At 44.4% G+C, this 24884-nt stretch overlaps 1 protein-coding gene across 1 annotated transcript in view; it reads right to left on the bottom strand.

The window, feature by feature from the left end:
• Positions 1–8133: 8133 nt before the first annotated feature.
• The window catches only part of RAD54L2 (RAD54 like 2), a 92848-nt gene continuing 76097 nt past the window's right edge, over positions 8134–24884 (bottom strand). The window contains exons 10-21 of the mRNA XM_036739629.1: positions 24595–24772; positions 23010–23258; positions 22260–22378; positions 20701–20819; positions 18706–18805; positions 17291–17496; positions 16639–16814; positions 15455–15651; positions 11523–11719; positions 10952–11041; positions 9948–10040; positions 8134–9521 (exon numbers count right to left, since the gene is read on the bottom strand). Coding sequence (XP_036595524.1) covers positions 8533–9521; positions 9948–10040; positions 10952–11041; positions 11523–11719; positions 15455–15651; positions 16639–16814; positions 17291–17496; positions 18706–18805; positions 20701–20819; positions 22260–22378; positions 23010–23258; positions 24595–24772 — 2713 coding nt within the window. The 3' untranslated portion in view covers positions 8134–8532. The remainder of the gene's footprint in view (positions 9522–9947; positions 10041–10951; positions 11042–11522; positions 11720–15454; positions 15652–16638; positions 16815–17290; positions 17497–18705; positions 18806–20700; positions 20820–22259; positions 22379–23009; positions 23259–24594; positions 24773–24884) is intronic.

Here is a 24884-nt window from a genome sequence, read left to right as displayed (position 1 = left end):
TTCAATTTATTAAGCATTAAATGCCTTCTCTGTGCAAGTCTCCATTTCCAAGGCAATGTTCTGCTTCCCTCCTCCCTGCAAAGAGGGGCTTACCACTCAACCCTTAGGTAACTCCCCCCAGCTCTTCCTTCTCTCCTAGTGGGAACGGGGAGAGATTGGAAATGCCCTTCCCACCTTTTTGTAGCTGAAACCACTGTGCCTCAGAAGGTCTCTGGCTGGTTGGTTAAGTTTCGGAACTTTCCTTCTCTGTCAAGTTGCGCTCTTTCCAGGACTGGGAGACAGAAGGATGGAGACTTTGAGACTTGCCAGCTGTTAGCCATCAGCAAGACTCACCTGGGACTTCACAGAGTGGAGGCAGAGCCTTCCTTAGAGTGCATGGAACAGGAAGGGAAGCAGCTAATGGCAAAGGCGGTTGTGCTAAAAATGATTGACTTTTAAACATGGAATCAAACCATGACTCTGCCCACCCCTATATGCAAGTCCAACGATAGGGACCCCCATTCTCCTTCCACATGATTTCCTTCATTTTTTATTTTAACCTGGTTTCACACACAGGGGGAAAAATCCAAGCAGCAATTTGGCAGGACCAAGATCTACAGCCACTTCTGGCCTTGAGTGGGAGCTTGTCCAGTATTTGATTTATATATCTCAGATATGGAACTCTGAAATTCTGTTCCCTGACTGTTGGCTCCAGTCCTTTCAAACTGCTCTCTAGCTCAGGGTCATAGGTTCAAGCCCCACCCTAGGCATGTTTAGCACTTACAAACAGCTGGGTGGTTTAGTAAATAGAGCATGTTCTTGGGGTCAGGAAGAGTGGACTCTGTATCCTGCATTATACATTTACTAGGTGTATAACTCCTGGGCAAGTCCCTTTAGCCCAGCAAGCCTCATCTGTAAAACAGGAGTAATATAGCACCTACCTCCCAGTGGGAGGAGCCAGTGAGATGATATTGGTAAAGGGGTTTGCCAACTTGAAAAGCACCAGCTATTCTTCTAAGCCAGCTCTTCCCTCCCTCCTTGTTTCTGTCTCTCCCGTCCTCATTTCTCTCCTTTCAAAGAGTTAAGCCTATAGTCAAACCCTTCAAGAAGACACCCTTCCCTCGGTCATCCCCCACTGTCTGCCTTCTGTTTCTACTGTGAATGCTGCTGGAGGAAGTCACAAGCTCATGCTGACTTTGGTCCATGACCAATTCGACTGGACCCTTACTGCTGCATCTTTTTAGTCATCTCTCACTGATCCCGGTCCCCAACAGCAGCTGCTCCTCAGCTCTTTCCTATTCTAGCAGATTGCCTCTGACTCCACCGAGGCTCTCAAGGAACAGTCATTTCCCTTTCTTCACATTTAGAAATCCTTCTCCTTTACACTCCTCCTCAGCTCCCTGGCTCATCTCAAGAGGATGAGATTCTCCCTCCCTCCCACTTTTTTTTTGCCAAGGCATATTTGGGTTATTGATCCTCTCTCATCTTCTGGAGCTTGCTTCATCAGTCATTCCCTCTTGAGCCTCTCCCCTTCTACTGGCTCCTTTCCTGCTGCCAACATTATCTCCCTGACATTCTACAGTTCTCTTCTCTTTCGTTGCTTAGTGCCTAGAAAAAGCGGTATCTATGCTAGCTGCCTCCACTTCCTCATCATGAAATCCTTAATTCCTTGTAGTCTGGCTCCCTACTGGACATGGTCTCTCAAAAGCCACAAAAGATCTTCTAATTGTTCACTGCTTTTCTCAAACCTCCATCTCTTTGGCCAACTTCTGACACCATCGACCATCCCCTTTGTAGCAGCCAAACTGGACTAACTAGTTCCCAGACTCTACATGCCATCCCTCACTTTGATGACTTTGTAAATATCTTCCATCTTTACTTTTGCCCTTCTGAATCTGTTTTCCTTCTAAACTCAGCTGTCACTTCCTCCTTAATGGGGTTCCCCATTCCTCTTCCTTCTCATATTTCCCTAGAACATTTTGTGCGGATCCCTCCCTTGCCACCATTCCCTACCCTGGATCATACTCATCTGTGTGCATGCCCTATTTCCGTTGTAGAATCTGAGGAACTGGAGGACAGGGGCTGTGTCATTAAAAAAAAAAAATCATTGTATCCATAGTACCTAGCAGAGTAGGCACTTAATGTCTACTGTATGAATGCATGAAAGAAGGAATAATGGTTCCCTCCAGGAGCGGCTGAGAGGGTGGAAAGCAGCTGTGGGTTAAAAAGCCCTTCTTTGTGTCATCTGACCCCTGGGTCATTGGTTAGACCCTCTTAGCAAGGAGTTTTTGAGTTCAGTGCCCCTGCTTCCCAGGGGTCAATAACATCTTCCAGAAAACATGGAGACCAGCTGTCAGGAGGGCAGCCCTTAGGACAAGCCAAGTCTGCCTAGTCTGCAGACTCTTGTGGGTCTCCTCTTTCACAGATGAGTACCAAGAGGAGCCCAATCCAAAGTTCCCACTGGAACCTCTGCAGGCACTGGCTTCTTTTTGGCTCTTTATGTTCTCCTCTAGCACCAAGAACTCTGTCAGGAGTCAGGACTTCAGCTGAGAAGGGAGGTTGGGCTGTGCTGATCAGCACAAACTTAAGGATATCTTCCAGAGTGATTCTGTCTTTGCTTTTCCCTGCTGACAGAGGGTTCAGTCTTACCAAGTGGGAATCCTAGCTATAAGCACTAACCCTTGCAAACCACCAGAGGGCAGCCAGAGCCTTCCAAAACTGACTTTTCCAAATGCACCTCCACCTTGGCATCACCTGCTGCTACACCAAACCCTTGTGGAGACTTCAGAGGCCCAGACCCACCAGCCCAGCCCGAAGTTAGGGGATCAAGCAGAGAGGCAAGAACACTGAATAGTCAGGAGCCCTTTTGGACCTCTGGTGAGGTGCTGCCCCATCTATAAAATGAGGGAGGGGTCTAGATATTCTCTCAGTCTTCATATTCCAGGAGCCCCTGCTCCCAGCTGTCAGATTGAAGTCTTTTCTAAGGCCAGGAGCCCTTCTATAACACACTTCTTGTGCCCTGGTCTCTGGGCTCCTTCCAAGTCTCCCACCTCCTTAGCCCTGGGAAGTGGCAGTCACACACCTCTAAATTCACTTTCCTACACTTCCCCTACCCCAGACTCTATTGCCTCATGCCAAGGATGTTTCCTGTGGGAGCTCTAGAGCAGCAGAGGCCCTCTCTGAACCCAAGCACAGCGCTGCCTTCTCCTGCTATCCCAATTCCCAAGCCATTTAAGATACCACCAATGGGGATGGTGTCTATCCAGATAAAACTGAGTCCAGAGAGCTGCCTCTTTTTTTTATTTTAAATTTTATTTTACAAAAAGAGAGAAAGAAAACTGATAGGCAGTTATACTGACTTACAATTGTTCTGTTTGCTTTTTTAAAAAAAGTGACATGAAACACAAGTAAAAATAAATACGTCATAGAAACGACCAGTTGTCCAGTCTCTGGGACAGGAGACATCCTGCCTTACAGAGAGAAGAGGGAAGCACATGATCATTCGTGCGGGCCAGCCGGCCCTGCTACAGAATCTCTCCGTTTCAGTCTCCAAAGGCAGACCCCAGACTCAGATGGCATCCAAAGGAAAAGAAAACTGAAAACCAAAGCCAGGTACTGGGTCCCAAGTGCCTCCCCATCCCTATCAGCAATGTGGCTTTAGTGGTTGTCCAGTACAACTCCCCTCTCTGCCTCCCTTGAAGCTGGTCCACTGATCAATCCTACCCCACCCACCCTCAGTAGATGGTGCTCATCAATTCAAGTTATAGGAAAAAAAGTCAGTCCTGGGGGTGGAGGGGGGGGAGGAGGGGTGGTTCCTCTAATGTCTCCCTAACCCCCATGCTGTTTTTACCCTCCTAAGTGCAGTTTGATGAACAGATCCAGATTGGAAACAACCTCCCAAGGTCAAGCTATGTTCTTGCAGCTACTGATGAGCCCCAGGTTACAATACAGTATGAGGTCCTGAGCAATATACTTTTACCCTCAAAACACCATCCTTATAGAAGGACACAGGACAGAAAATATGTCACTTCAACCGTAAAGGCCCTTAAAGTTCTGCCCCTTTCTAAGCTGACACGTTAAATTACAGGACCTCTTAAAAAAAAAAAGGCAGATGTACACAAAGGCAGCGGGCCAAGGCCAGTGGATATCGTGTTCTCTCATAGCTGAGTGCCCTAATTTTGGTTTGAGGGTTCATGGTGGGTAGGGAGTTACAATCTGCTTGGCTAAGAATTTAGTAGTTTTAAGATTCAGTTGTCCCTATGGTCTAGGACAGAGTAATGAAATGGGGTAAGCACATCCAGCACTACAACCTTAGGCAGAAAAAGCTGAGACAGGGAGAAAGATGAAGGGTGATCTTCCAAAAGAACACCCTTGGAACCAGGTCCAGGGCTAATGCCTCGGCTCTGAACCAGGGGCAGATTATAGCCAAGTCAAGAGAGCTTCCCCTCTGATCCTTTGAAGAGACAGAGCTCATACTTGCTTGGGTCAAACACCTGTTTTTCAGGGTGTTTCAGACTGGTGACTGAAAGGGGTCAGTTTTCTTCGGGGGTATGATTTTGCATGAGAAGGGAAGGCTATGCACACCAAAGGGAGAAGCTGGGTGTTATCGATCACTAAGAGAAATTGGTAGGGTATGGGGAGGTCATAGCCATGAGAGGTGAGGAATGGGCTCTTCTCTTAGATAAAGAGAAGAAAGGAATGTCAGGTACATATCAGACATTCAGTTAAAAGACACAAGATGACTCATGCTCAGATAGTGCATCTTACATTTGATACAAACAGGATCAAACAAAAGAACACGGGCTCTCGGCAATGACTGAAAGGCCCTATTCTGCTAACATTTCTTTTTGAGTAAGATCTAGTAAAGATTCCCACCAAGACAAATTGCTAGTTTGGTTCACTTTTTCAACCAGGCAGGAAAATTGGACTTTTGAAATGGCTAGTTTTTCCTTGATCCATGCTCCTGGATGAGGCAAATTTTAGGAGATAATGGATGTGGATATGAATTAGGGGAGTGCAGAGATCACCTTTAATTTTTAGCTAGAAAGCAAGTCTGCTTGGGAGTTGTCTCTGGCTTGGATGTTACTGGAATCAGTACTCCTGTGTTTAAGGAGCACAGAAACCAAGTTAAGTCAGTCTCAGATGTGTATTTGTATTGGATGGAACTGTTCTGGGACATAGCTTATTCCTTTTCCAACTTATACATGAACCATGCATGTTGGTAACATCTGCACCAATTTAAGACCACAAAGACATTTAAAAAATGGAAGAGTGTAGTTCAGATCCAAAGTTAGTTTCACTACAGCTGTTCCTGTATCATAATTGTACTGTGCCCTTACAACTAAGAGCAAAATCTATAAGCAGCAAATCTACAATAAACCAGATGTTTAAAAGGCTTAAAAAAAAGAACCCCGACCCACAGATGTCATCAGCCCAAGAATTACCTTGGATACACCACCCTCCTCCACATTCCATCTTTACCATATATAATCTGGATAGTGAAAGCCACTGCCATTTGTCCCTCCCTTAGTGAAGACAGACAAGAATATGATTTTCACGGCCTCCATGACACCATCTGCTTCCCTCACGTACATAAACCACATATATGTGTGTACACAAATACACATGACAGACATACACAGAAAGGCAGCAGTAAAGACAGGGTTTTGTTTTTCTAAAATTCATTTATAAAACCCTCAGAAACTCAGATCCCCCAACCATCCCACTTTCCCACAAAATCTACAACTGTAATCATCAAAGAAGGCCTTCTTCAGCAAGACCAGCCTCCCAAAGCTCTGGCCTTCAGAGATGGAGCAGGAGTATGTGACTGTGAGAAGTAACCCCTGGTACCACATGTGAAAGAAGGCAGATTAATGCCCTCATTAGCCAACCCTGTGAAACCATTCATGACATGGCAAACACCAAGGAGTCTTCCACTGTTCACTAGCATCAGAATGCTAGCTGCACTATCCTGCAAAGGGATCTGTGATCCTGGTCCCTGTGCCAGTTCCACCTCACTAGCCTGCCCACTAACTCTAGTGACAAAGTGATGATACAATCAGTGTCAGTGGACATGCAAAGAGGCAGCAGGAAAGACACAATCTCCCTCCTCCCAACACATAACTCAAGACCCTTCCTGTTACCGGGTCTTTGGAGCCACCGGCACAGATCAGGTAACGAATGAACCCAGTGGGTCCAGACTGATTACCTTCTACTGTACCAGTTTAAACCTGAGCCTGCTCCAATGGAGCCCCTTGACTGTCCACTCATGGGAAGTGTCTGAAAGAGAAAACACTGGTTTGAACTGCTATTCTTAAATTAATCAAAAATAATTTGCATAGCTAAACTGTAGGTCTAAGGCTTCTATGAGTAGCAGAGTTAGGTATGTCTGACAGAATGCCCATGAAAACAGAGAGAAAGCAAGCTCTAAGGTTCCACTTCCGGCATTTTTAGACAACAGTACATACATGTGCACACACCCCTATCGTCCATCTTCTCTGTGCCCCTTTCTTGGGAATAACTCAGCACACCTAGTCCTTTGAAGAATGGAAACAGTGTTTGGACAGAAAATTCACGAGAGATCTAACTCCTAGGGTCAGTCTGGTCATGCTTTCCTCATAGGGCTGGAAAGAAACAGAAATGACCCACTAAGAGAAGCTGCTGCAACCTCCCAGCCTGAGGAGACATGGTCATCAGCTACAGCTCTCCCCCTGGGAAAGCTTGTCAGGAAAAGGCTTTTTGTCTGGCTCATCTTTCTCACCTCAGCCAATTTACAAAACCCTAGTAAACTCCAAAACTCGATGCCAGTCCTAAGAGAGGCAGAGTTTATACTTATCTTAGACACTGTCGCCAGGAAAAGGTTGAGCCCAGAATGACCAATTTGCTTTTGAAAATGGAAGTCCAACCCAGTCTTCAGAGTAGGGGAGGAATGGTGCTAACACAACTCCTTCCCATGGGAAAACAGCCGAATTCAGCATATACATTAAAGGATATACTTTAGGAGTTGGGAATATTCCTTATTCTGAAACTAAGTTTATGTTTCCCTTCCAAATTTACTATCAACAGTAGACAAGCTCTGAGGAATTGAAAGGGTAGCCAATGCTCCAAAGCCATAAGCCACTTTCCCATTACAGGAATGGAGTACACTGGAGGCCCCAGACCAGGACAATTGTTTTCTACCTTCTTACTTTGCAGCCAATTCCATGGCCTCCACACTAATCCTAGGAAATCACCACCTAGAAATGCATTGGTCCTAACTACAGTCTACACTTTGGTCAATCCTCTAACTTCCATCCAAGACTGATTCCCTGTCCATATAATATTTCTCACAGACAACCCAGGGTCAAGGAGACCTTAAAATTCTCCATCCCTATTTGCTTCCTATCTCCCACCCCTGTCCCTCCCAACTCCCTCCCCCTAACATAAATGAAAAAAGAAATGAAAACCCCCAGTAATAAATAATTGCCTTCATGAAATAAATTAACATGGAGATTTCTAATGGAGGAGGGAACAAAGACATACCACTAGGCCAGGTAGTTGGGGGTTCAGTCTTATAAACTCTTTGAGTTCCCGCTGATCCCACCACTGAGAAACTCTCCATACATGGCAGTGAATCTTCCCCTCCCCACCACCCACCCCCTCACAGGATACACACACAGCTTCCCTTCAAGAGGGGAAGCAAGAGCTGCCCAGAGACACCGACATGGCAAGGAGAAGCACAACCTGGCAATGTATAATCTTTGTATTTTTTCTTCAAATCCTAAAGCAAATGCAGGACTGAGAATCTGCAACTCAGACAGTGGGTCAACCAGGTCTTCTCAGTCACCCCATATCTAGCTGGAATTGTGAAAAGGCAACTCTCCCAACCCTGAGCTGAGTCTCTTCTGTTTACCCACTGTTCAAGCTGGAAAGAAGCCACTACATTTTTATTTCAATTAAGAAAAAATTTCAAGTTCTCCCCCAGCCCCTATCCCAGAACCCTCCCTTCCCTCCTACCATGCTGTCACACACACACACACACCCACACACACACCCACCCCTGGCTGAATTCCTGCTCCATCCCCAAGAAATAACCTCACTTCAAATGGGATCTCAGCCGATAGGCTCCGTTCTCCCTTTGCCTTTCCTCTCCACCCACCCCCCTGCCCTCCCCAGACCAGGTTAAATCACCCAGTAAGGCAGCTGTCTTAAGAGAGAAGGCTCCCAAAAGCCAGATACTGGATGAAAGCCTCCAGACTTAAGCCAGAAGAACCAATCTTCACATGGACTCTCCCATTCAGGCAGGCAGACAGCACGGGTTGAGAAGACAGAGAGAAAGGCAGGATGTTCTATCTCTGGTCCCCAGTCCTCAAACTCCCTCCACTGTAGCAGTCTGGATTTCTCCTTCCTTGCTAAACAGCACAGAACCCCTGATATTTAAGAATGACAAACAGCCCCTGTCCTGCCTACTGCTCTCCCTTTCTGGGCCCTATCTTCAGAGCTCCAATCTTTGCCCTCCGATCCCAATGGGAAGCCCACTGGGGGGCCAGAATGAGGTGGAGAGGGATTCCCCAGCTATTTCCCCGTGATTTCTATCACATCATCGTCCTTGTCCTCATCTTCATTGGAGCTGCACCCCACCTCCGAGACCTCGTGGGAGTCAAAATGAGGCACCTGGGACCGTAGAAGACTGCCAGCTGGGTACCCCGAGTGGGGGGACATGTAGCCTGGGTAGACTGACATGCCCCGGGCAAGGCTGCTGGGCAAAATGGTGGAGGGGAAGGGTGCAAACATCCTGGGCTCGGGTAGGAGAGACTGTGTGAAGGGGAGTGAGTAGCTAGGCAGCATCCCCGTCACAGAGGGGTTTAGCATGAAGGAAGGGACACTGGCAGTGGCTGAGGTAGCAGCAGAAGAAGAGCTGACTGGGCCAGCTGGCAGAAGGGGGTCAGTAGTCACTGGGAATACCAGAGGGGAGTCTGCCAGCAGATTGGGCAGCTGGTAATAGGAGGAGCCAGTGCCCATGTAGAAGGAGTTCCCCGCCTGGGGGGTGAAGGGATGGGTGAGGTTGTGGTTTAAAGAGACTGGCGGCATGGCAAATCCACTGGAAACTGGGTACCCGTGTTCATACGGCTGCACGGGGGCTGGCAGCTGGCACTTTTTGGGCGGCCGGCAGGCTGGCTCCTCTGTGGCAGATGGTGAGGCCGACTTGCGTTTGTTGCCCCGTAAGTCCAGTACTGGGTGCCCATCACTGGGCTGGCTGGTGGCCGGGAGGGAAAGGGCCAGGCAATGGCTCCCTAAGCGAGGCTCAGGCCCTCGAGTTGTCCCAGGGACTGCGTTATTGTCTGTAGACCGGGTTGGGGGACCGGAGGAGACAGGGTTGGTGCTAGGCGAGATGTGATGGGTCTCTCGAGCAGCTGCAGCCTCTGCATACTGCTGCAATTCACTGATGATCTCAGGGCTGTCAGGGGAAATAGGTCTGGCCAGTTCCTCTGTGTTGGGGGGTTTGGGCGATGAGGCACTATGTCTGCCATTGCTTGTGGACTCTAGAGATGGACCCTGGGATCCTGGGAGCAAAACATATATATACCTGGGAGTTAGAAAGGACAAGGAGAACTGACTACTTATCAGAGTGCTCAGGCACAAGATTATCGGACCCACCCTCGACTCAAGCGAAAGGGCTGGTTGACACTGGAGTGGTTATAAACCTGAGGTCAGCACTAAGAAGAGGTAGTTCCAATTTGGGGATCTAATTTTCAAGGGAACAAACTAAATGAACTCAGCTACCTGGTCTCAATTCTCCTGAAAGTCTTCAATATATATTGAGTATCCATTGGGGGTAGGGTGGGTGGCAAGGCACTGTGTCCTAAGATTAGGGCAGAACATTGGAGCTATGAGTCTAAAGGGGGCAAGGAAGATGAAGAGGAGAAAAGAGAGTTCAAAATGAAATTCAGTCCACTAGTTGGAGGTAAGAGAGAGAGTCACACAGGTACCTGAGGCAGCTGTCCGGCGATCATCATCGGCCTTTGGTTTTCCAGTTGTCCTGATGGCAAAAATCCGCCCATCACTGGTCCGGATATATGTCCCTGAAATGGACAAGAAGACTAGATAAAACTGCCACAATGTATCCATGACGTGAGATATTTGTAAAGTACTTAGCACAATGCCTGGAACATAGTAGGTGCTTAATAAATGCATGTTTCTGTTCCCCCCCCCCCCCCAATCCTATGAAGGCTTCAGGCCTAATTACATTTAACTGGCTACAAGCTATGTAATTAAGCTTCAAACTCTTGTCAATGCAGCACTCCGGGGAGGGGATGTTGGGGCAAGGGTGCACATAAATAGGAAACAGGCCCAGCTACTAAGGGTCTGCAGCACCGAGCAGCAGAGAGAGCAGCCCAGGTCCTACCTCTGACACTGAATAGCTTAGTAAAGGGGGGGGGAGGGGTGCCACTTAAACTGTGTACCTATCTGAACTAGAGCTGGGGACTTCCCCACACTCATCACAGCTCCAGACCCTGTCTTCCCACTCCCTGCCAGGGAGGAATACAGATGCTGGTGCTTCACCTGCCAAAGGGATCGATCCCCTTTAGTTTTCAGGACTCAGGCCTAACTCTCAGGAGAGCTCTACAAAATGGATAATGTACCACCTTTGTACTGTGCCATCAGCCTACTTCAGTGGTAAATGTGTGTCCTCTACTAAGTACAGCAAGGATTGAAGTAGAACATCCTTGCCAGAACTCCAGGAACTCTTTGGAGTTGGCCAAGGATACTAAATGGGCCTAGCCTGAAACACTCTCCACACCCAGAGACTATAATTGTGTTGAAGCCTCTTTCATATCCAAGATCACTTTAGAGGCCTACTGAGTGATTTCCTTGAGGCCATCCTGACTTTTGCTTCCTAATTCCCCCACACCTGCCAATTTGCACATGTACCCCAGTCCCCTGGCTTGGGAATGGCAATAGCATCAGGGGCAGCTGGGCTACTGTCTCTCACCCTTTGTCCCGCGGATGATATGGATGCTCTCCCCAGCACTGATTCTTGCCTGCACATCTGTGGAGCTGTTTGTTCCAGGAATGACAATATCTGGTGGATAAACCGATACCTAAGGTTATAAGGGCATCTCGGCTAATTCATACTGATGAAGAGTTGGGAAAGCTATTTTTGTGGTTAAAATTCTTGAGGGAAGACCACCACTGCCACAGATCTACAACCAGTTAATTTCACCACCAGGGTGATCTCAAAACCAATTATTCCCAAGAAGGCCATCTTGATTAATCCTATACCACGACAATTTTTTTTAAATTTTCTAAATTCTAACAGCACTTAAAGAATATATACTATACAAATGAATACTTGATTATATACCAGCTTGTAGTTTTCATTTATTTCATAAATGTGCCTAGTGGGTCTCAAACTACGGTGTGAGTTCCTTAAGGATGAAGACTATTTTCTGCCTTCCTCTTATATCCTTTATAATACTTAGTAAGCACTTAAATGCCTGTGGAATGAAAATACGAATCAAAAGCAAAGGTGGCACTCTTGTAGTTGTGCCTATGTCACTGACCTGTTGTTGTAACAATCTTCTGCACGAGGACCCCGGCACGCTGTAAGTAGTTGATGGGGAAGTTAACTGCTGGGTTGGATACTGAGGCAGAGACTGAGCTGCCCAGTGGGACATGCCGGGGCATCATAGGGATGGGGGTTGACTGCACGGGGCGGACACTGGCCACAGGCTTGTCGTCACCTTTCAAGGCTGGCCTCCTGAGAGAAGAAGACCAAGAGGCGGTCAGCTGAAAGGACTTATTTACTCTTGCTGGTCAGGTTTTGAGTGTCCCTTCTAAGTGGGCTGTTCTAACTTACTTGGAGGGACAGCCTTTGTTAGTGAAAACAGATTAAGAACCAGAAGAAATGGGTCTATGCCTGGTTAGTTAGCTGTGGGGCCTTTATTCAAGTCATTTGGGCCTATTTGAGTCTTCAAGTTCCTCAAAAAATAATCCTTTCTTCACAGCAGTATTATGATCATCCAATGGAATTAACATGTGAAAGCAAACTGTACTACACAAAGAGCTTTGTTATTCCCTAACGGAGCTCCCAACTGTTGGGTACCTGGCTAGGGGCACACTCCCTCTGACACCAGAGATCAGAAAAGGATGAAGAAAAGAAAACTTAGTATTAACAGCTTCCAGCTTGCCCATCCACAGGGATTTTCAGTCTTCAGTAACATCTCACAAGCAAAAGAAAACTATTCCCTAGCCACCCTCTCTTTGTGGCAGGGACACAATCGTCCCAGGTAGTCAGGCAGGGAAATTTTTCCTTCATCTGTCCCAATCCCTCCATCAAATCAACTTCCTCATATCTATCTGTCACCCCTTCCCCCTTCCTGCAGCATGACTAGATCAAGAGGCCAGGTTAATGGCAGGTGTCTCATCACATATATTGAACAACTGAGAACACTGTGTTTTCAACATGGGTCCCAATTCAGTTACCAGCCATATCCCAGAGCTCACAATCATTAGAAGGGATTCGCAGTGCCTGGCCAATCCAAAAGGGAAAAGGAAAGAGGGGAAGAACACAGGAAAAGAGGGAGTAGAAAGGGAAAAGAGAAAGAGAAAGAAACTTTCAGAATCAGTTTGAGTACTAAGAGCTAGATGTCACTTCTAGGAATGACTGCTGTGGGGAAGGGAGATGCTAGATGATCTTCAAATGCTTCAAACTTCCCAGGATTCTCACTGACTAAGGAACTAGACTTGTTTGTTTGGATGGAGTAATTATTACACTCCCCGAGGACACCTGGGACAAAGTCTAAGACACCATGGGTGATAGAGGCTGTTCAAACCACACCAAATGCTGACTGGAAATGTGAAGAATTCTTCCACTGACCTACGAATAGCCATATGACATTAATTCGTTCTGTAGGGGGAATATGTGAAAAATAATGTTTTACAAGTTCATTTTTCTGGCTCTCTCTAGGTACCTAAGTATGATGGTTGAGCTGTACATAGCAGGTCTAATTAAAACAAACTGGAAATTATAGAATTACAGCTAGAACCCTGGAAATCACCAAATCTAACTATGTTAAAGATGAGGCTGAGGGAATCCTTCTAACTTCTTGAATTTAACACAATGGAAAATTGCTTCCACAAACTATCTGGGGGTGTTACATTCTCAGAGACAAAACACTAGACAGGATAAATCACTGGATTGATTAAGTAGAGCCTTCCTATAGACCCTGATTGCTGCATGGGTTTTTATGTTGCCAAACAGATGGACAGATGAGCAACTTTCAAGTTATGCAAATGTTCATATTCCCTTGATAAGTCACTGAAGAGAAGAGAGAAATTCTATTGTTAAAGTAAATTACACATGTTACAAGCACTGGCCTTATAAAGTCACTGCTGGGTGTGGCATAAATATTGGCACCAGTAGAAGTGCCTATAGCTAAAGGAGAACCTCGCTCACAATCACCAGTCTTTGCCTCAGGGATTAAAGCTCAGCAGTAGTGGCCAAAGAGAAAGTCTTAAGGTTAGAGGCTATGGGTTTAAATGCCACCTCTGATGCTCCTTCCTTGTGTAAATGACCTTGTCATTTAATCTTCTTACAGTTAAAATGAGGAGACTGGACCAAATGGCCTCTGAGATCCCTTCCAGCTCTGGATCTTTGATCCAATGACCAGCCTTTCTCTCTGGTCCAATGGATAGAGTGCTGGGCCTGGAGTCAGGAACACTCCCATTCAAATTCAGTCTCAGACACTTGCTAGCTGTGTCACCCTGGGCAAGTCACTTAACCTCTGTCTGCCTCAGTTTTCCCATAGGCAAAATGGGGATAATATTCAGTCTCTCCCAAGGATATGGTGAAGATCAAAGTGCTTAGTGTGGTGCCTGGCCCATAGTAAGTGCTATATAAATATTAGCTATTATCCACATATCCCAGAAATCACATTGTTTTGACCATCTCCCTTTCATAGTTATTTATTTAAATAGTGAACAAAGACATGAGAGACTCAAGACAGGCTGTCCTATGGAACACAGCAGGGGCAGTGAGCAGAGCCTGTATCTGGAGTCAGAGGGTCTGGGGTAAATCCCACATATGTGGAGGCAGATTATTTACTTTCTCTGGCCCTCAGTTTTGTGGACCGTAAAATAATTTAGTTAGACTGGACAGTCATTATGATCCCTTTCCATCTCTCAACCATATGATCCTATGATCACTTCTCCTGCAAAATAAACTACAAAACTGAAATGATCAGAGTTAGAAAAATGTGCCCTAATCCTCAAAACCACTCCCGGACAGAAGACAAGAAATGGATGCAATTTTTAATCTATCTCATCTTGTTGCATAATACCACCTATTATTTGTCTACTTCAAGCAAAATGTGGAAATGCAAGCAATTTATGCTTCTAGATACTTAAGAATTACTCATTTCAAAATATTCAATGGGCATAAAAATATGAGCCAAAGCACAAGAAAGGGATACATCAATGTAAACTTTCTGAAAAACATCATTAGGATGGTCATCCACTTGGAAAAAATGGAAAACACAAATTATATTATAATTAATGATTTATTTTTAAATCCCAAATTCTTTTTCTACATTTCAAAGATATAATGAACGTGGTTCCAGTTACTTTGTATCCTAGAAGTTAATTTGACATTTTCCATGTAAGATACTTAGAAAATAGCAACAAAATGGACAAAATCAATCAATCAGTCAAGTTCCTGAGCCGCTAGATAAGAGGAGAAAGGCACTGTCCTGAACACATCAGTGCAATATGCCAAACTGTAAACATGGGCAGCAGATCTGGTTATTGAATAGGAAGGTGAAAAGTGGGAACCACATTGTCTGAAAATGAGAAAAGAAATTAAACAGATAACTGCACTATCATTTATGATAAAGAACCTTATCAACAGCTGTCTTTGCTTCTGCTTGGAGCCTGAACCATTATAGAAGCTGTGCCCAAGGAGATTAACTGTGCAAACTGAGAGCTCAGCCACCAGCTGAAACCCCATTAGCATTCAAAAGCAGAAAATGGGCACAGAAGGCCCTACCTCCAATGACCAGTTACCCAAAATAGCTCCTGAAAAACTCACCCTCTTCTAGGAACCAAACTGCCACTAGGAACCAAGACCAGGGCAGGGGAAACCTTACCAGCGATATACAGGGCTTCGTTAGGTAGTGAGGACAGCACATAAGAAAAGAAGTGATTTGCAGTTTCAGGCGTCTCATCACTAAAAAAAGTGAGGACAACACATGATCTCTGTCCTCTGGGCCCTAGAGCCAGAAATTCGACAAACCCACCCTTCTTCCCCTTATAGAACCTTAAGTTCTATAATAAGTACAAGCTACTCAAACAACTCTGCTAGATATGCACATTGTTCTAACAATGAACAGTGTGTGATCTTTTTGCTTAAAAATACAAGTTGTTTTGTCTTAATGTTCAAAGAAAAAAATAAATCTTGGTTCTATCTCCTGGAAGCCTCTTAGATTTAGACACTCACCAGTTTCTCTGGCTGAAGGCAGGGATACTGGTCAGGCTCTGGTCGCTGACAGGATAATACTGAGCATAGGACGGGCGCGTGTAAGGGACAGACGCTCGCTTCTCTTCTTCATAGCTTTTCTTTGCAGCTTTTTTCTCTGCCTTGGTCAACTTGTGCTCCTTTCGATCCAGGAGCAGCGACTCATGCTGGAAAGGCTCCTGCAGAAGCAGGGAGGTTTAGACACTTTTTCGTCTACTCACCTACTCAGCTGACCCCCAAAGAGCATACAAGCTCCCCTCAGTGTAATGCAGCATCACTGTACCAGAAGGAGTGATGGACAGGAAGGACCCAGAGAAGTACATGGAGACCTATATGAACTGATGGATGGTGAGGAAAGTAGCACTAGGAACACACACAGCAATGATTAAAATGTGAGTGGAAAAAACAAAACACTGAAACTGAATGCGGTGTAAGCATAACAATCAGAGAAAAGGTGAAAAGTAAACTTCCTTCCTGCCTTTGCAGAGGCAGGGGACTAAGGGTATGACACATTCATTGCACATGCACCAATTCTGTGATGGCTAGTATTTTTACTAGGCTGTTTTTTTCTCTCTCTTTTTTTAATAAGGTCTACCGAGTAAGGGACAAGGGAGGTATACATTCAGAAACAAAGGTGATGTAAAAACAAGATATCAGAAAAAATGTTTTGAAAAATGGGAGTTAAGCAGGCGGGTCTGTTCTTCCAGATGTACTAATGAAAAACTGCTTCAAAATAGAAACAAATACAATTTTGCCTTCTCCTATACATCACATACCTAGCAATTCTGACTAAGAAAAAAATGGATGCTCTCCTCCACTATGACCTATACTCCTGGGACACAGACAGAAGGGGAAAGAAGAAAAGTGTTACAAAGGGGGTCCTATTCTTCCCTTCTCCACAAACTACCACCCCTAGCAAAGCATCCTTAAATCACAAGTTCCCAAGAGAGGAGGGTCTGGGTATCCTATCTTTGCATTTCTGATGTTAAGCACTGTGTCTTGTATAAAAATAACTGCTTAATAATTGTCTGATGAAGCAGACTGCCTTGGACAATAAAGGTAGAAATTTAGAATGAGCAAATCCACTCCTTGGAGGAGCGCTGTTACCTTATTTTTGATAGATCCTTTTAGGGGAGTACATACACTAAACAGGGTACGGTACACACCTTGGTGATGAGGTGAGGGTACTTGAGACAGGCAAGCTGTAAGACTGAGTCCTTGATTTTACTCATGTTCAGTGCCAGCTGGGCGGGGTCTGGCTCCTCTTCTACAAAATGCAGCAGGTTTTCTACCTCCCTCCGGGTGAAGTTTAACACTGGATTTAAATCATCCACCACCCGATCTGAAAAGGGAGACGACATAAGATGTGTCAGGGAAGCAAGGTAAGAAACTGATTATAAATGCAAGATCACAAAGCTAGAGAAAGTTAAAAAATAAGTTTTTACATGGCATCATTTCAGCCATATTCCACACTATAAGATCAGAACAGCAAAATAAAGTCCTGCTTAGGACCAACGTTGTAGGAAGCTCTAAGTCTGAGGCAAGATACTGAAGAGAAACTCACATGCCAATATGGCATTGATTGAATATTTTACCATCAATAAATCAATAAATTAAATCAAAGCCCTGCACAAAAGCTTTCTTAAGACCACTAAGGTAAAGAAGGTGGTAATATAGTAAAAAAAAGACTGTAGACTTCTAAAGTTCAAAGCCCAAATTCCCATTATCCTCCCCCTCCTCTGCCTTTGACTTCCTTCTACTCTCTAGCTCATGGACACCATGCTATGGGTATATCAGGGAAACTGGGAGGTGACCTACCTGACATGCCCTGTTTGGAAATCTGCCGGTCATAGATTTTCTTCTCCAGAGTGTAGTCAGACACTAGACGGTAAATATGACAAGGCTTCTTCTGCCCGTAGCGGTACACACGACACACTGCCTGAGCATCATGACAAGGATTCCAGGAGGCATCAAACACCACAACTCGGTTGGCACCAATGAGATTCACGCCCAAGCATCCAGCTCTTTAAAATACAAGTCAACAAGCACCAGACTCATCTACAGAAGAGTACTGACTTATAAGGGAAATTTGCAAATCAGTTTTCATTGTTACTGCCACTTATGGCCCTTACAACAGAATTAACTACTCCTGTTCTAGTACCACAATACCCTAGTTCTCTGCTGTGCCTCAGGAAAAAACCATCATCAATGTGGTTATTGGAACCTATACGGTTCCCTACCCCTCATCTATTGTTTGTCCATTTTCAAAGAGGACCAATGACATCACAGGTAAATCTTGTGCATAAATTGGGTTTAAGTGAGGCAGAGTTGAACAAAGCTTTCAGCCTCTCCATGAATCATCAAAGGCCAATGGCAGGACAAACATCAAGATGATAGCCCAGGACGCACTGGACAACCTTGGCGTCTTTGATGACTGATTAAGCTCTAAGGACTCCAAAATACCTGCTTTAGACACCTTCGTAGCTGTTGAAACAGATTGTTCTCATTCACCCATTCCCCTGGGGGAAGTCTTCATGTGCTTGGGGTAGACATCCCCCTAAATCACCAACAGGTTTAAGGCCTATTGGTTACCCTAGTTTAGCCTGTTTGCCAAGATGGTTTACCAGGTTATGGCCACTGTACATGCTATAGCTTCTTGGAGCCACAGGTGAGAGTTAGGTGAAGGTGGACACTAAAGGTGGATGAATAGCCCTGTAAAGGGCTTGGTAAGCTCTCACACCAGGGTTCTAGTCCTCCTGAACATCCCATACAACCCACCCCTTGGTAATGGCCAAAGAGAGATACTTTGAGCTTAGGTGTATGGAATAACATCACCATTACTTATTTTAGTAGTCCTTTTAAAACATTTTTCTATTCATTGTCTCATTTGCTGGTGTAAGGCAGGTATGGCCATCTTCAGGAAGCTTCCTCTGCAATTCAAAAAACTAGATATTTTCACTAGAGCTCTCATGAACAAGGCATCATCACAAACAACTGTTCTCTTCCTCTTACCACAATCTCCACAGCACCTACTTTCTTGACTCTCCAACAAGATGTAAACATTCTCTTTTCTGGTCTTTCCCTAAGTTGAGGACTAAATTACAGATCAAGGCAGCTATTATAGTAGATACCCTAATAGTGACCCTTTGAAGCAGAAGTATGTGAGAAAAGAGTTAATGGCTCTATCCACTGCTAAACTCTCTTCCACCTCCACTCCCCAAAACCCAACTCACCGTGTAGAAAGGAGGAAGAGCCAGACGGAACTGTTGTTGGGATCATTAAATTGGTTGATAAGACGCTCCCTTTCAGAAGCCGAGGTGCTACCATCCAGTCCTAGGGAAGGGAAATGGCAAAGACTTTATTGATACAGAGTTGTCATAAATACACAGAGACTATACTAAGCCCTTTTCCCATCTACCAGGACTTTAGGTACTACCTCCTTGACAGACAGATAGATATATCCACCGGGAAGAGACAGGAGAAAAATTGCTTTTGTGTGCTTTTAAGAATCTTAGAGGGAAAAGCTAACAAGAAAGTAAAGTTCATAGTAGAACTCACCCATCCAAGAAAAAAATGCTATGCCCCCAAGACCCAAAGGTACTCAAAGGAAGGTTCCCCTCCTCAACCCTAATAGCAAGGCACAGACTCCCACTGGCTTCCTGAACATACAGTAGCCAGGCAACCTCCAAGTAAAAAACAAAATGAGACAAAGCAGGACGTGGTCAAGCCAAGGACATCTTAAAAGTTGGCACAAAGTACTTGACACAAAGCAGTAGGTCACGGCACCCAAGAAAAGGAAGGGAATTAGAATGAGCCTATATCTGTATCCTAGAATTAACAGATGGCAGTCAGTCAAGAGTTACATTTGGTGCTGGTTCTAGTAACAGAGTGGGATCCAGAGGGCCATGGGCTGTAATTCATTGGCTCCAGCTATCTTTTCTCTTAGTAAAATAGATAAAAGAATGCTGATTTGGGCTAATGAATTACCAGCACCAGAACTATGAAGCTCTATGCAACTATATATCATGATACTTATACAGGACATTATGGGAGGGAAAATTAGTCACAGGCCCACAAAGTATACCATAGACATGTAATAAGATACTTCTAAAAATAGAAGAGCCCTAGTTTAGCATCAAAGGCTCTCCATAATTTGGCTCTAACCTATCTTTCATGCCTTTTTCTCTATTATTTCCCAAAAGAAACTCACTGGTATGCTGGTGAACACTTGTAATCCAAGTTACTGAGGAAACCGAGGTTGGTGGAACTCTTGAGCTCAAAGCTCTGAGCTACAGTGGATCATGCATCAGTAAGGCAAGCCCATGGGAGCCAGGGAGCGCTAAGAGGCCCCAGGCTGCCTAAGGAGGTCAGAGATGGAGCAAAAATGAAAACTGCTGCTAAGTAGTGGCTCAGCCTGTAAGAAGTCACTGTACTTTTAGGCTGAGTGGGATGGAAGGAGGAGAGGGGGAGGAAGAAAGAAGAAAGGGAAGGCTTTACTTCAGTCAAAATAATTTCCTCACTTATTCATACTATTTCTCCTGCTTCAAATGATCTCCCTTCACAGGATCATAGATTTAGAGCCGGAAAGGACCTTAGAAACCGTTTGGTCAGACTCCTTCACTTTACAGATAAGGGACTAGGGCCCTGAGAGCTTATGAGACTTCCCTAAAGTAATTTATGTAGTGACAGAAGTGAGATTTAAATTCAGATCTTTTGATTCAAATCTAAGGCTATTCTCACTGAACTACGCTCTCCTCCTAGCCTACCCAATCTCATTCATCTCTCATAGTCCAGTTTATCTCCTCTTCTTCCAAGAAGGCTTCCCTGACTTCTCCGTCCCACAGTGATTTCTCCCTCCTCTACATTCCTAGAGTGATTATTGTCTACACCACTCACGCAATACTTAAAATATAACGCCTTCTATTATTAATTGCTTGTGCCCACATGTCTTTATCCCGACTAGACTGTGAACTCCCTGAGGGCCAGTGTGATGTTTTGTACGCCCCCTTCAGGTCGGATCCCATAATGCCTAGTGCAGCGCTCTGCACTGTATGTTGTGCCGGTGGATATCAGTTGATTGATTAACTATGGATGCTCGAGGGAGCATAAAGAGAACAAGGTAGAGGACTGAGGAAAGGAAAAGGAAAAAAAAGAAAGGAAAGAGGAGGAAAATGCTACTCTAACCGACATTCCCCACAATGCCATGCGGTCAACAGGGATGAACTCACGGTAATAGCTGAGATTTCGAACCCAGTTCTGATCTCCTTGCCCGTCTGAGCCAGGCAGGCAGGGCATCAGTCTTTTGGCCAGGAACTCCTCAATGACAGACAAGGTGGACAGGCTCTGGCTGCAAAGAATAACAAGTCATCTTAATAAACCTGCCCAAGGGCATTTTGTCCAGAAGCAAAAAGTTCCTTAAAGTCTTTGTATAGGCTCCCTGCCCTTAAAAAAATAAAATGTAGCATCCCAAAACACAACACAAAAATGTCTCTGGGGCCCCTTCTCAGCCAAGAATCCGTGAGTACAGATCACATTCAAGACATAAAAAGATATTTTCTTCATTTCAGAATTTGTACAACATCATCATCTTCATACCTATAGCTCAGAAACCAAAAAAATCTCCATCCTTGTTCCTGTCTCTCCTTTTATTTGTGCATCATCAGCCAAAGAATTCTACAGTTGGGTACCATGTCTGGTATATTTGCTCAGGCAAATTAGAACTCACTATAGTGCTACAAGCAACCTCACAAATCCTTCCAGGGGAAACAGATGTCTGACTGCCTTAAAGAAGGCATCTGTCTTTCTCACCTACAGAGTGCAAAAGGAGGGTAAGAAATCTTTTGGAAAAAAATGCTACCCACTTTTACACTTTATCTGGCATGGATGTGACTCTGATAAAGAAAGATGATGAAAGATAAACCAAGAAGCTGATGGTAGTCTTTAGTTACATTCAAATAGTTGCTGATTGTCTAGTTCTGTTACTGAATTATTCAGTAAGATATTTTACCAAGGTATAACATGATGCAATGGGAAAACCCCACATATTTTAACAATCACTCTTCCCTCAAATCCCTTCCTGGGTGGTATGAGGTGTTTCAAAAGATGAAGACCTCACTTGAAAGCTGTTAAAAAAAAGCAATTAAGTCCCAGTTAAGTTAAGCTAGTACAGCCCTCATATCATCAAGGATAAGTCTTGTTATAGGTGAAGAAATGGGACCTCAGCTTTTAAAATTTCCTTGAGAGAAAAAGTCATCTCTGGAGGAAGATCCAAATGACTGAAACACTGGAAAAGTTCTACAACTTCCTCCAGGAAGAAATGTCATTAATAATAAAGAAGAATTATAATGATAGAGGCTTGCTCTAAAGAAGCGATATCAAGACACCTGCCGATCATTTAAATTGACATGTAGGTCAACAGGTGTGGAATATTGCATATAATGTCAAATTTTTTCAATGTGTTCATTGGTTTTGATTAATTTTTTCCTCTTCTTCCCTTTAAAAAAATTCTTTTGTTATAACAGATGGCTCTCAGTGTAAGGAAAAGGGAAGGGATACTGAAGGAAACATATGTGAACAAAAGATATGAATAAAAATGTATTTTTAAAAAAACACAAAAACAAAGAGGAGAAAGAAAAAAATGAGGAAAAATAAAACAGAAAAAGGAGAGCTTAGTATTATGCAGTAAGTGATAAGTGACATCTGTCTCATTCTGTTAACTGCTCCATTTCCTTTGGAAATATGATGTGAAATCTCACCAGGGTTCTCAGGGAGCAGCTAATACTCTTACCTGAAAACAAGGATCTTGTCCCCAAGTTTCACACTTTCTTCAATTAAGTGGAAGAGCAGCACCATTTTGGGTGAGTTTTCCAAGACTCCAGTTTGATAATCACATAGGATGTCCTTGGCCTAAAACAGAAGAATCAGCAGCTTAGAGCTGTTCCTAAGCTAGTTCATTATAACAGCCACCATTACTGCAAGATAATTTGTAACTGGTTGCACTCTTACTACTATTTGGCAAAAGGCAAAAGCTGTTCCCCTGTCTACTATGAGCTTTTCCTCCCAAAATATATAATATATCACCACCTGTTAACTAATTATTCCCACTCAATATTCAACTTTCAGCCCACAAACACTTATTATATACTAACTATATGGAAGACAGAGAGATCCCGTCTCACTCCCCCTATCCCTTTTCTTTGTCCTCCCACGAGTCTTTCTACACATCAATGCTCCCTCATCTCCAGCCATCACTCTAGCCAACTCTAATGTCACTTTCCTTTCTTCCCAATCCTGACCCTATGGTGAATGAGTTCAGAAATTACTTTTTATTTATCTTAAATCTATTTCCTGCTGTTTTCTCCCAGTAGAATTTAAGCTGAGTATAAAGACCATTTTGTGTTTGTCTTGGTACCCTCAGAACTCCTAGCACATCACCTAGCACTTCGAAAATGCTTAATGAATACAAGTAAAACAAAAGACCCTTGTCCTCAAAGAGCTGGCATACATGTCAGTGAAAGAGCAGTTTTCTTGAACTCACCCATTCATAAGTGACAACCTGGTTGGCTCGCTCCTGAAAGGGGTTGAAGCCTCCAACCCCCTGTAGGAATTTGCTGTTCGTTGCCTCTCCTCCTGAGGGTGCCAAGGTGCTGCCCTCGGTTTTGACCTTAACTCCCTGGCAGCGGGCATTGGTCCCAGCTGTGCTGAGGTCATCTACATCCAAATCCTGCTCATTGGCAAGGTTCTCTTTCTGGAGGGCTTCATGCAGCACATCAGGATGATTCCAGATCTGAGGCCCACAGAAAAGGGATGAGTAACAGGAAGGAGTAAGTCTCACCTCCTGCCATTCCTCCCTCCTTCCCCTCTAGCTCCTGCTGGCCATATATGCATGCATGGCGAGCACACGCACACACAGGTGAGCATGTGCACACGCACACAGGTGAACATACACGCACGTATGCACACACGCACTCTCTCTGTCTCTCTGACAAGAGAAAATGAAAACTCCTTTTGATTAACTAGTTCTAGTTAACACAATGTAATTCATAGAAAAATGATAGATATGAAGGGATATTAAAAGAAATTTTAATTATATAAAAACAAAGTATATTTTTAAAAAAAGAGAGATTTGCTCCCGAGGGATTTGTCCTTTTTCTTAGTCTACAGTCAGAAAGCTGGAGTCAATAGCTAAAGTTTTGTGTCCGTTTGTTTCACTCTGTGGCCTTGGGAAGTTAGATACTCAATGACTAAGAGTCTCCAAATGTAAAACAAGACCAATCTTTGACATATAGGTACAAGTGAGTAATGGATTACTGTTCTAGGAATATTCTAAATTCTAACACACATAATAAAATCCCTGGCAGGGGCATGAAAATATTGCTACCAGATTCATGAAAACTGTACTTCCCTGTCACTGATGAGGCTGTGGAGACTGCAGGGCAAATACTTCAGAACCTCATACTCACCTATCTTTTTGCTTGACTTGGCTAAAGCAACTTTCTGATTTGGGTAAAGTAACTTTCCATAGGAAATATGACACAATGGAACAGTTCAGGCTCAACTGCTGGTATTGGTTAGAATGAAAAGTTTTCTTGAAGACACTGTTGTGTTTCTCTTAAAGGGGGCTTCTTAAGTCTTTGCTTATAGTTGTTACAAAGAGAGGCCAGAAGGGTTTTCTACTGGCTTATAGGGTTTCTGGACAAGGGTACTTTGGCCTTGCACTTTCCTCAAACTCTCCCAGGTGGAATCAGCCTGAAGGAAAATTCCCATACAGCTGAATGCAGAGATGAACAGAAATATATGAATAGCCTTTCTAATCTACAGACTTCTTTAAACCTCGCTGTTACAGATACCAAAGGCGGGCTGGCAGTTGCCCACTCATTTTATGCAGGGAAAGCCAGGCTCACAAAGGGGAAGTGATCTTTCTGGGGTTATAGCAATGTAGCAATAGGAGACTGACCCTCGGAGCTGCCTCATTTTCCAGGTCTGCCTGGGCAGTAAGGCAGTAGTGCTCGTTTTACTTTCCCATTTAGTAGGCAGACACTAATGGTGGTCTAATGTCCCACCACCACCAATTTCAATTACATCTTCCTAAAGGACTCTTCTTTCTTATTCTTCCTACTCACCTTGCAGCACACACAGAAAGCCTTGAGAGGGTTGAGTCCCAGCCAGCCGCTGTTGCCAGCGTCACGGAAACGATTCATGAACTCTGTATACAAAGCCCGTTGGATTTTGGAGAGTCTCACTAGGATCACATGCTCTTCTTTGTATGGAAGCTGTATCTTCAGCACACTGTGGCCTCGCCTACAGAAGCAATGCCAAAAGGAGAGTGAGGAGGCAACAGGGGGAGGTCACGGGCTGATGTAGGATAAAAATTAAATCTTCATAGTTAGCCTTCTTTTTAGGGACTTTTATG

The sequence above is a fragment of the Trichosurus vulpecula genome, chromosome 9, assembly GCF_011100635.1.
Source record: "Trichosurus vulpecula isolate mTriVul1 chromosome 9, mTriVul1.pri, whole genome shotgun sequence".
NCBI classification, from domain to species: domain Eukaryota; kingdom Metazoa; phylum Chordata; class Mammalia; order Diprotodontia; family Phalangeridae; genus Trichosurus; species Trichosurus vulpecula.
The sequence above is the reverse complement of the archived record's forward strand: the minus strand, read 5'-3'. Positions and strand labels throughout refer to the sequence as shown.